The sequence below is a fragment of the Gossypium hirsutum genome, chromosome A06 (assembly GCF_007990345.1).
Source record: "Gossypium hirsutum isolate 1008001.06 chromosome A06, Gossypium_hirsutum_v2.1, whole genome shotgun sequence".
NCBI classification, from domain to species: Eukaryota; Viridiplantae; Streptophyta; class Magnoliopsida; order Malvales; family Malvaceae; genus Gossypium; species Gossypium hirsutum.
Window position 1 is genome coordinate 3,886,948 of NC_053429.1, and position 13,529 is coordinate 3,900,476.

A 13,529-nucleotide genomic window follows, 5' to 3' on the forward strand; every position below is an offset into this window, starting at 1 on the left:
TCAAGGAAAAGTGAAAGTGATAAGTGATAGCTTCGGCTACACTTATCTGATCAATGACAAATGACAAGTGAAAAGTGGTAGCTTCAGCTACCTGATCAGTGAAAAGTGGTAGCTTCTGCTACCTGGTCAGTGAAAAGTGGTAGTTCTGGCTACCTGATCAGTGAAAAGAGGGAGCTCCGGCTACCTGATCAGTGAATAGTGGTAGCTTCGGCTACAAGTGACAAGTGACAAGTGATTTCCGTATAAGACCATATCTGAGATATGGCATCAGTGTGATATATGCTACTATATAAGACCATATCTGGGATATGGCATTAGTGAGATATGTGATTCGTGTAAGACCATAGCTAGGCTATGGCATCGATATATGAACATGTGTAAGACCATAGCTGGGTTATGGCATTATTATGTGAAGATGTGTAAGACCATAGTTGAACTATGGCATCGAGAAAACGAAGTACTCAATTCCGTAAGACGTTCACTAATTTGACAAAGTTTGGTAAGTGTTACATGGAATTATGTGATACAAGGAAGTACGAGTTGATAAGATACGAGTATAGAACTTGGTTGATAAATGAATTCATTTGTGATTATATAATTGTTCATCTTGAATGTACTGTCCATATATATTGATAATTCAAATGTTTTAATGAATAAAATTCCGATATGGAATAAATTGACACGAGACAAATAATTATGAAATTGAACTCGGAATTCATGAAAATGACGGTTATTGATATATGGAGACATGAGACATTGATATATGAATATGGAAAATGTTTGATAAATGTGTTTATTCATAATTATAGAATTATATACCTCATGTGTACTATTTGCATAAAGATGATATTTCAAATACTTTGGTTATTTAAGCTTAAATATGAAATAGTCTGAAATCAAGATAAGTTGTTATGAAAATATATTTAGATTACAGAGATATGGCTGATATATGTTGTATGATTACATAACGTGAAATTGTGTATATATATGAGAAATTGAATGAGAATTAAGCCCATACACGTTTCTTGTTATTTATATGAAGTGTACGACTGACAAGGGTGATGAAGTTATAAACAGAGAGTTACACGGGTTGAAAACACGAGCGTGTGACTCTCCGAAGTGTGAAAATTTTCTAAGTGTTGCAAAAGTTTCATATGTTTACGGTTTGGTCCCGAACCACCCTGAATGTATGTTTTGGGCCCCGTAGGCCCATATAAGGGACGTTAAACATATGTATGAAAGTTTTTAATTTAGAAAAAATTTTATGGCTGATTTTTTTTACATGATTGATCATATTAAGTTTGGTAATGCCTCGTACCCTATTCTAGGCTCGGAATACGGGTAGGGACTGTTAGAATTCAGTACAGCTTTCCTTAATTTATTCACAATTCAATATCAATAAACTATATTCAACTATGCATTTATCAATTATATTCCATTTTAATTCATTTCAATAACAGTCAATTTCATTTATACCATATCAACTTACTATCTCTGATAGCTTTCACTATATACATATGATTCATATATCTCAAATCACATCTCAATTCATCAAGTGGCATCATATATCATCAATTCGAACTCCAATCATTTCATGAAACTTTGGTTCATATTTTCAATCTCATATCTAAATTTTCAATTCTCAATTCAATTTCTCATTCCATTTCAATAGCTTGATCAATCAAATTTATTCGATTTATCTTTCACTTATTTACCCCTATTAACAAACTCGGACTTTGACGGATACATGGATTCCAACCCAAACACACCAGTACGGCACATTGTGCCTAAAACGGTACATAGTACCTGATCAGTATATGACACATAAAGTGCCTAAAACGACACACGAGGTGCCTGATACGACACACGAGGTGCCTGAAATACGACACATAAAGTGCCTGATCGGTAAAGTCGGCAATTCCCGTACACTTTCAGATCCTATGGCATGCCAATTATATCCGACTCAGCCCGACTAGTTAATAGGGTATTTCATTCTATTTCTCAATTTAATAATTCTTTCATCAATATATCATTCTGATAATCACATATATTCACCCATTTTCACAACTCATACAATGTCATTCAATTCAACAAATATATTTCAATTATTCACATTAATTCATAATTCAATACAATTCAATTCACTTTTCAATATCAAATATTCAAATATCACAATCTCATATATGAATATCAATTTTCTCATATTTCCAATCAATATATTTTTCAATATAACATTTATTCAATATTCAAATTTTTACATAAATTATATATATTATATAATTCAATCAAAATAATTTCAATCAATATAAATTCAAAAAATGCATTGCATACTAAATCAATCCATTTCAATTGTAAAACATCATAATTCAATCACTAACAATTGCCATATGTATATAAATATAACAAATAATGACTAAGTTCGGATTATAGAAATACAAACCGTATTTTCTCGAGCTAACTCCTGTTGTCTTTGCCATTTTTCCTTGCTTAGCCGAGATTTCCCGAGACAACATTAGCTACGGGAATTAAAACAATTCATATTCGTTAATTCACTACTAATTTATATCTAATTAATACAATTTCTATTCAATTTCTACTTTAATTTCAATTTAATCTTAACTAAATTCACTTACTTTTTTTTATCTCAATTCATACTTCATTTCTATTCAAATTTTGTCCAAACTCATACTTAATTATTAAATTTCCAGCACATTTTCCTAATTTTAAAATTTCATCAATTTAGTCCCTACAACATAAAACTTATGAATTACTTTACAATTCAATCCTTCTTTCATTTCTAACTAGAATTCCTATCAATCTAACCCCAATTCATCTTTTTATTCAACATGAACAATATTTAGAAATCTAATAACTTTCAAAATATTAATTTAATTTCATCAAAACTTTGTTCTAAAGCTTTTAAAACATCAAAATTAAGTGAAAAGGGCTATATTGACTTACCAATTAAACTTTAAAGTTTCAAACCTTGAATTTTCCCTTTTCTTTCTTTCCTTTCTTTTTCTCTTTCTCCCCTGTTTCACGTTTGCCTATTCTGTTTCTTTCTTTTTTTATTTCTTTCATTTACTTTGTTTTGTTATATATATAATATAATAAGTTAATAAATATTTATTTAGTAATCAATATTTATTTTACATTTGTATATATTTTTATTATTACACATGTCACAAATTTTACCATATATTTGTCATAATTTAATATATTTATTACATAAAAATCTCATAATATAATTGTTTAATTAATAAATATCTTATTTAATATCAAATACTAATATTACAATTGTACACACTTATATTTTCAGATTTGTACCAATAAATTTATTACAATTGTCATAATTTAATTTATTTATCAAACAAAAATCTCATTATTTAATTATTTAATTAATAAATATCTTTTGTTCTAAAATTAAGTAAATATACAATTATATTCCAAGTGTTCAAATACATATATTACATGTCGAAAGCATTGGATTAGAGGCGTATTGGATTAGAGGTGTATTGGATTAGAGGTGTATTGGGATTAGAGGTGTATTGGATTAGAGGTGTAATAGCTAATCCACTGTTTGGTTGAATGTAATGGAATAGAGGCGTAATAGTAATCTTGTGTTTGGTTGAATGGAATAGAGGTGTAATAGCATAATAGAAAAAACTAAAATGACTAGAATACCCTTAGCAGAAATTTGTTTTGGTAAATGATTATTGTTATTGTTATTTAAATTATAATAAGATTTTTATTATCAATAATAAATAATTTAATCATATTTAAACATAATTATTATTAAATATATTTTAATTAAAATATATAATTTAATAAAATTCTTAATAATTAATATTCTTATATTAATTTACTGAAATCATAATATATGATACTGTAAAATATAAATTAACATAATTATTATTAAATATATTTTAATTAAAATATATAATTTAATGAAATTCTTAATTGGATAATATTCTTATATTAATTTACTGAAATCATAATATATGATACTGTAAAATATAAATTAACTTAATTATTATTAAATATATTTTAATTAAAATATATAATTTAATGAAATTCTTAATTGGATAATATTCTTATATTAATTTACTCAAATCATAATATATGATACTGTAAAATATAAATTAACATAATTATTATTAAATATATTTTAATTAAACTATATAATTTAAAAAATTCTTAATAATTAATATTCTTATATTAATTTACTCAAATCATAATATATGATACTGTAAAATATAAATTAACATAATTATTATTAAATATATTTTAATTAAACTATATAATTTAAAAAATTCTTAATAATTAATGTTCTTATATTAATTTACTCAAATCATAATATATGATACTGTAAAATATAAATTAACATAATTATTATTAAATGTATTTTAATTAAACTATATAATTTAAAAAATTCTTAATTCTTAATATTCTTATATTAATTTACTCAAATCATAATATATGATACTGTAAAATATAAATTAACATAATTATTATTAAATATATTTTAATTAAACTATATAATTTAAAAAAATTCTTAATAATTAATGTTCTTATATTAATTTACTCAAATCATAATATATGATACTGTAAAATATAAATTAACATAATTATTATTAAATGTATTTTAATTAAACTATATAATTTAAAAAATTCTTAATAATTAATATTCTTATATTAATTTACTCAAATCATAATATATGATACTGTAAAATATAAATTAACATAATTATTATTAAATATATAACTTGAAAATTATATTCTGCATAAACATAATTAACTTATACTAAGAAAAAGTTAGATGGAAATGAAATTGTACATCATAATCAATATGTTCAAAAGTTTTACAACATCAAAAAGTTTGAACATTGATATTTAATGGTGAGAAAGAAATCTTCTGACCCATTCCAATCGGGCAACAGAAGGTAAACTGAAGAAAACGATCATTTGAGTTGGATGATCGGGAATTTTACTCAAAGCATCATACCGCTGATCGTCGGTTAAACCTTCAATTGACCATAAGGCTGAATATAAATTTGAAGCTTTCTCTTCCATCTTTTCTTCAGACTTCTGCTGAACTACCACCTCGGAGGCCATAGTCCTACTGATTTGATCGCCAACGGCCTGGATTTTTTCCCCCAACAAGGTGGCAGCCTCCTTAAATGAAGCATACACATTATCACGAGCATCATATTTCTTTTTTCTCTTGTTTGAAGATGAGGAACCCCCTTGATCTCTATCTCCTCGCGGATCCATACCGGAAACATCCATGTCGTCTAAAGAGACGTCAGCTTCGCAGTCATAGAATGTGTTTCTCTCTTCATTCATATCTGTAGTACGATCATCCTCAGCATGTATTTCTTCAAGAACATCAGCAGCTGTTTGAGCGTCTTTCCCAGTCGCCCGATCTCTTGCGTATATGGCAGTAAGCTGGTTGTAGTAAGGGAAAGAACGATGTCTGATAACCCATCTAAGTTTTAATAAGCCAAAGCATCTTTCAATGACATTACGTGCTGAGGCATGTTTCATATTAAAAAACTCTTGCGGAGAACTTGGCTGATAACCCTGACGCCACTCGTTCAGATGATATCGCTGTCCTCTAAATGGTGCAAGAAATCCCTCACAATTTGTGTATCCAGCATCAACTAGATAATAACCTATAAAATAATTTTTTAAAAAATGATTAATTCAGCAAACAAAGTTTGATCTTAATGAGTAATTCAAATTCCTCTAAGTATACACTGTACCATGAGGAACTTTAAGTCCATGTCTTCTACTGATGGCATCTCGGAGCACCCGTCCATCGGCAACTGAACCTTCCCAACCAGGAAGAACATAAACAAATTGCATATCAGGTGTACAAACACCTAGCATATTTGTTGCTATGTCACCTTTTCGGGTTCGATATCTAGGTTTATCAGCTGTTGGCACCCTAATCTTTATGTGGGTTCCATCAAGAGCACCTAAGCAATTCTATATCACATGATATAAAACCTTGTGTTAGAATACTAATTTAAATCTAAGTCAACTAAATGTTGTACAAGCTATATCTAAAACTCAGTCTACTACCTTAAACCATTTCCACCTTGTGTCAGAAGAGTCGGCTGTAATTGGCTCCGGCTTTTTAAATAAGACATCTTGTAAGCGTATGACAGCATCTAAAACACTATGAAATGCTCTGCTTACAGTTTCCCCGGACCTTCTAAAGTGATGCTTGATAACTCGATTTTTCAGGTGATGGGAGATGATATGTAAAAACATTGCTACTTGCTCATCAACAAGCATGAACCTTGACGACTTCAATCCCCCTATCGATTCTAACATCTCACATAGTTTACAAAAGGCAGTTCTATTCATCCTAACTTGTTCAATACAAGTCTCGTCACTAGCATATACAAGCCTCTTCACATAATCCCGTTTTGCATAAAAATCTAAGGTGTAGGACCTAATCCTTGGTTGATAAGTCTGTAGGCTAAGGCTGGCACCCATTCTAAACAAGAACCAAATCGCAATTCTACAGATTTCCAACCATAATGTCAAAGCAAGACCAATTCTTTTACGCCTCACACTTTGTGCAATTAAAGGCAGACGAGCCATTACTGCAACATATTAAAATTATAACACACACTATCAATGAATTGAAGTTGCAATTACACATTATAAAATAAAAATAAACAATACAAATTTAGAACACACGAAGCAAAATAGTTGATACTAAATGATATCGTTGCAACTTTAATTTCATTTCTTTATGAATCACCCAAACAATAAAGAAATTATAAAGCATGTATAATTGACCTAAAATTAATTGTTGGTGTATGTATAATTGACCTAAAATTACTTGTTGGTTTAATGTTATTGTCCCTAAAAAACATTGCTGGTGTATGTATAATTGTTGGTTTAATGTTATTTACCCTAAAAAACATTGTTGGTGTATGTATAATTGTTGGTTTAATGTTATTTACCCTAAAAAACATTGTTGGTGTATGTATAATCTTTTAATTTTACGTATATTTTAGATATATATGATAATTTTTATTAATTAATATAAAAATATAATTCTCTCCACATAAAATTATATCAACATTAATACTTAACAAACAGGTTTCATGTTTATTATTAATTTCAAATTATTAATATTAAAGATAAAAATTATAATAATTATATCAACATTAATACTTAACAAACGGGTTTCATGTTTATTATTAATTTCAAATTATTAATATTAAAGATAAAAATTATAATAATTACAATTATATTTATGTTATTAATAATGTTCTCATTATTAGTATCATAATATTTATAATTTAATTAAACATCGAATTTATAATAAATTACCTGTACTATTTTAAATAATAACAACCTTTGCCGCATGAAGAATTTTTTTTTGATAGATTAGGTCACAAGCCCCATTTTTGGTTTAATTATTCTTTCGTCTCTATATTTTTTACACATTTAAATTTTAATTTATTTATTTATAATTTTAAAAATTTAATCCTTTTACTTTGTTAAATTGGATTAAGTGACAATTTTAACTTAAAATTGCTCTCATGACAAATATTATACAAGTAATAAACTAGGTAAGCAAATCTTAAGATTGTTAAATATGAATAAAAATAATAATCGGATGGATTATTTATTTTTTAAACTCATTAAATTATTTGACTAAAAATAGTAATCGATAAATAATTTAAATACCAATGTAAAAAAAATTAGAGACAAAAGTGTACGAAATTAATATGGTTTGAGCGATAGTGACGTAAACCATAATAAAAAGAGAGCAATTAATCACATTAAATTAGCTTACTTTGGTCGGTGAAATGTCATATAAAGAAAGATATAATTATAATTTAGCTTTGGTAAATAGATTACAAACTTTCACCCTAAAACATCATGAAGGGCATGAAAAGTGATGCTTGAAAGGTAAGGTATTTTAATGAAATTAATTACTTGCTTTTACAAGTTTTTTCAATAACATCAGCATTTTTTTGAAAGCAAATGAGGAAAGCCTATTTTGAATGCTATTTGAAACTGAAAGTAATTACTTGCTTGTTTTAATGGCTGACTTTTTCCTTTGTATTATCATGGCCTATGTTCAAAACACATGCTCTTCAAATCCTATACTCGTCCCAATCAAGAACAAATCAAAATTTTCCAGCAGACAAGGTCCAAAAGAACTAAAATAACAAATTCTATTGACTAACAAATCAAGAACAAGGTCCAGCAGACTAAAATAACATTTCATCTTCCACAACAGTTTCATCTTATACTCACTAACAAACTAAAATAACATTTTCCAGCAGACTATCAAAACAATGTCCAGAACAAACCAACAAAATCTTGTGATATTACTAGCAGAAAATACATAATTATGTTTAATAAATGATCCAAACACAATGTACTTTGATAAGTTCAAAAACCAACAATAGAACTTAATGACTGTAACAAGTTGATAAAAGGTAGTTGTAGGGAATTTTACAAAAATATTATTGCTTTTTAAAAAGTTCCGATGAAACATTAGAAGTTTGACTATAGAATTCAGAACTTTGGACCTACAATTAAACATAAACATATAGATAGCTTGGTTAGAAGAAAAAAATCATATTACACTGATTGGAAAATCCAACTCATCATTGCTTTTCTGTTTATCAAAGGCTGAAAATATCAAATTTTATTCGTAATTTACAACAAAGTAGTTATATACATATGACTCAAATTCATATTTTGCCCAAATTCATAGATTAAAACACAAAAAGAAAATAGAAATTCTTACTCATATCAAACATCCTATTCAATCAATAACAAGCTGTCAAATTCCAAAATGTTTAATATCTTAAAAAAATCATATTTCTGTTCATCCTAATTAACTATTTAGAAAAAATGGAATACATGAAAGACCTCTAAGTACCAGTATCAGTATCTTCACCCCTAAACCCCAAAGCCAGACTACACAAATTGCATCTAACAGCTTCTAGTTTCACTGATCTGCACTCAGCATGAAATTCAATATTCTTAACATTATAAATTGTTTTGAACATTCGTTATCATCTAACATTTTCATCTTACCTATTTTTGCTACTTTCAGACGACCAAATTACAACAGAACAAACAAACAAAAGAGGATTTGAGGCACTATTATTGTCTGAATGAGTCGGGAGTAATTTAGTTAGATGAATGATAATTTAATTTAATTCAATAAAGATTTGGAAACTTTTGTTCAACATCAAAAAGTTTCACAAAATAAAACCAGACTACGACAAAATTTATGGGCAAAAGTAGAGATAATATTGTTACTAAACAGACACAAGAAAAATAGCTAAAATACAATATTACACAAGCACAAAAGCATATCAAAATCAATATAACACCACTTATTTTTAAAATGTCAAAACTTATAATAAATACATGACACCTTAAACATGATTATGACACAGAAAACAAATGAACAAGCCTTGGATACACAAATTGCAAATTCTAACACTAAATTATTTCATCGGACATCTTTGAGCCTTATGTTTTTTCCATTACACACCTTACAAGTGTTTTAGTGATTGCAATAAGTTGATGGATTGAAATAACTTGGTGATGAGCTTTTTAATTCTAGATCAATGACATAATCTCTGTTCATTGGGAAGGTCATCTATTTTGACTCAAGGAAGGAGGGGTATATGCAATTTAACTCTAAAGACAATCTCTTCCAACAAGGATGAATAATGGATATTGCTTTAAGGTTCTATTAGGGTTTTCTGTTGTACGGATATATTTAGAAGCTCAATTTATCTCATGGATTTATGGTCTATACCTATAATCACTTGCATATCAAGTTTTAAGCCTTTCCTCAGTATTGACGCTCTTTCAGTTCCCCACCTTCTTATAACCACTAATACTCTCTTTAGTCTCTACCACCAGAATTTCTCAATACAATTTCCATTTACTTTGACTCCCATTTTCCGTCTCTTTCTTTTCCTTATAGAGCATCAAGAGTGAGCAAGATGCAAAAGGCAAATCAAATTGACAAAACTTGAGCAGCATTCTTACCTATTTTTGCTACTTTCAGAGGACCAAAAGAACTCAATGATCTTACCTATTTTTGCTACTCAGTTCAGGCACTTAAACAAACAAACATTGGAAGAAATCTCATTCGCGGTTTTGAAGATCAGAAAAGGACTCGAAAATTACAACAGAACAAACAGAAATCGAAGATTAGCAGAGAAGAGAGAACAACTTCGAACGGCATGCATTTCTTAAGCCTAACCAACAACAGAAAACACATTTCAATTCAACATGCAATACAAACAGAATAAAATTGGCTAAAACTAACCTATTAGCAAATCGGGGCACAATGAAGAACCTGAAAAAGGAAAAAGGGGAAACCGATTAGATAAAAACAATAGATCATATTTACCTCGAAAGTATTGGTTTTCATCTACAATAGCAAAGGATATTAATCTATCGGGAAACATAGACTAACCGATGACGCAAATCGGCAGAAACTGTGAGCAAATCGGCCGAAATAGAAAAGAAAATAATCGGGGGAGCAAATCGGTAGAAAAGGGAAGAAAATAATACTGGGAAAAAGCAATGAAACAAGGAAGCAATTCGGATGAAGGTGGGAAACGGAAGAGAAACAGAGGGGATCGATTAGGGGTAAAAGAGGGAAGGTTTAGGGTAGGGTCATCTAATCTGAGAATAAGGGGGGGAGTAGAAATCGGTGTTTTTCACCGATTAGGGAAGTAAGGGGATAGACGCGTATTAGCAATACGCTCAACCAAACGGCGTCTTAGATTGGTATTAGGTGGGCCCCACCGATTAGGGGTGTATTGGCTTAGCCAATACACCAAACCAAACAAGCTCTAAATGACTTTAGTTGGTAATAATAGCATCCATGAACTCCTCATCATTTCCCAAAGCATTCAATGTCTCAGGTGAAAGACATGCTTCAATATCAATACTACCTTCTTCAGCTCCACAATACAATGTTATTTTTCCATCAGATTTATTTGCCGACCCAGATCTTACAGCTATTGGCTTTCCCCATCCAAAATTATTACCATACATGTCGAACCGAGGTGAACTGCTTGTGATCAATTTCCGACTCGATATCGAAATCTTCAACAGCTCAGGGCTTGCAATCCATGTCTCAATGAACTTGTTGAAATCTTCACCTGTATTGGCAGCAATCACCTTGTTCATTTCCAATGCTATGCTACCAACTCCTTGTTCTAACAGTTGTTTAACTTTCATCGTCACTTTTTATCTTTATCACATTCCGAAAATACTCTTGTGGCAAATCATGTAATCTTTGTCTGCCGCCAATGATAAAGCAGTAATGGGTGTCTTCATTTGGCTCTAAATTTTTGTTGCGAATAATAGATTGCCATAGATGGGACAAGAGTGCTTGAAGTGATGAGATTTGTACCATTTGGTTGGTGGTGGTGGTGGTGCCGGTGCCGACCTCTGCATTGGCTCTTGCTTTGAGGGTTACAATGCTTTGTTTTGAGAAATGGAAAACCCTTTCTTTAAAAAGTGGCACAACAAAATCGTCATGGAAATTCTGGACATGAGATTTAGGAATTGAATGGGGAAATTGATGCTATTAAAAAACCGACGTTGAAAAACAAGGAGCTTCGGTAAGTGGATTAAACCTCTTGAAATGGCGGACCATGAGTTAAAGAAGTGCCAAAAGGATGTACCGTCGACCACGGAATGGTTCGCCGTGATACCGATGAAAATGCCATCCACAAGCTCAGTCACTTGCACTCCGAGAAATGGGTTAGAAACGCCCTCTATGTTTTTAACACCGTTGAGTGGGAAAAACGAATGAACAATCGACGGAACATAAAGAGGTTCCATAATGTCGGAAATGGTCACTCCATTTGCTTTAGCATGGATAAACAAGGCCCCGATATTATTACAATCGATGAAAAACGAAACCTTTTCGTCGTCATGTTCGGTAGTGGCTAGGCGGCCCGAAAGGGGTGGAAAGTAGAGTAGAGTGTCGGAAAGAGAGGCTTTTAAGTGGTTGATAAAGGAGTTTTCATGTTGTGGTTTGGGAAAAAGGAGACCCTTTTGGACTGGACTGACTAGAAGAAGCTGAAGATCCCATGGAGTTAACTCAACCCTCAGCTGGCTCAACTCGGCCTTGTGAATCACTGCCTGAACCATATCACTCGAGATATATTCAACCCCTGTCATATCTTGGATTCTTACGAGATTAGCTAATAAAAGTAATTGACAAGCTATGGCCATTACTTATGCATATATATATATACACACACGTGTATATATAACATATATACTCCGTATGTATACCAAGTTGACAATTAACTAATGGGTAAACTATACCATTAATTGCTAAACTATGAAAAAGTTATCGTTTTGGTTATTTAACTAAAAAATTTATTAAGATGTTCAAATTTTAAAATCGATGTTATATGACTTTTTTTGTTCGTATTGCTTGCATTAATCGAAAACTTCTTTTCCCTTTATTTTTTAAGTTTAGTTTTTTATTTTATTTTATGAAACAACTTTAAACATTATGAATCCATGAACAAAAATTCAAATAATTTGTTTCTTCAATCATCAACATTGGTCGTCAAATTGACTTGGATCTAAGGTATGTTCTTCTACTTGTCGATAGGTACTAATCCATTATACCGACCGTTTAATTATCGTTTGGAATTCACTGACAAAACTTTTTAAAAAATAAAAACGTAATAGCCCAGTGACTTAAATAAATTTTTTAAATAGTTTTTGACTTAAATGAAATTTTTTGAATAATTTAGTGATTAAATTATAACTTTTTAATTAAGTGACTAAAACAAAAATTTAACCATAATTTAGTGACTAATGATAAAATTCACCCTAAACTAATTTATTAAAGAAAAGGTTGCCGACAACCTAACCTATCATTACCGTACGGATTAATACGGTGAGACACACAATGGGCCACTAAGATATTAAATGTTTCGTTATTATTAGTGATAATGGTGTAAGAGAATGGATTTTTTCTTGCCAATGAAGTAATGGATAAACGTGTAGAATTTATGTACAAATTTTCTAGCATTGACTTTTAGGCTAGTACTTTCTTATTTATTTTCTCAATTGCTATAATTTTTAAAATTTCTACTTTCAGGACTCATTTTTATTTCTTCTTTGCCCTCAAAACCACTAAATTCCGATCAAAACAAGTTCTAATGATCTTGAACCAACTCGAAAATCGAAAAATGGGTATGACCCTTACAGTTCATTGATCCCCTCTAGCGAGGTATCTAAAGATTGGTTCACCTTGAATATGCTTGAGGTATCTGAATGTGTTGCAAGAATCGTCAATGATTGAATTGGAGGCTTGCATCAGTTTATATCTTTCAGTTTAAGTTGTTGAGTAACATAATTAAGGAACTAGGGATGACAAGTTCAGGAAGATTTGTATGTATAATTCAAAGATAAGGGAAGTTGTGGAACTGACGTAATCGAATGTAGGACATCCATTTGTTGCCGAGACAACTTAA

The 13,529-nt window shown here is 30.0% G+C and overlaps 1 protein-coding gene across 1 annotated transcript; it reads right to left on the bottom strand.

Moving 5' to 3' along the window:
* Window positions 1-10,881: 10,881 nt before the first annotated feature.
* LOC107942929 (uncharacterized acetyltransferase At3g50280) lies at window positions 10,882-12,267 on the bottom strand. Its single transcript, XM_041115909.1, has 3 exons — window positions 11,628-12,267; window positions 11,269-11,535; window positions 10,882-11,183 (listed from the first exon to the last, which is right to left on the bottom strand). The coding sequence occupies exons 1-3, from the start codon at window positions 12,265-12,267 to the stop codon at window positions 10,882-10,884; spliced, it is 1,209 nt and encodes a 402-aa protein (XP_040971843.1).
* Between the last annotated feature and the right edge of the window lie 1,262 nt (window positions 12,268-13,529).

What these genes read in the sequence shown, in the direction of transcription:
- LOC107942929 (XM_041115909.1), bottom strand. Translation starts at nt 12,267, where the DNA reads ATGGCCATAGCTTGTCAATTACTTTTATTAGCTAATCTCGTAAGAATC. An exon ending in GAAGCTCCTTGTTTTTCAAC is followed by an intron (nt 11,536 to 11,627) that starts GTCGGTTTTTTA and finishes CACTTTTTAAAG; the next exon opens with AAAGGGTTTTCCATTTCTCA. An exon ending in GAATGTGATAAAGATAAAAA is followed by an intron (nt 11,184 to 11,268) that starts GTGACGATGAAA and finishes CTGCCAATACAG; the next exon opens with GTGAAGATTTCAACAAGTTC.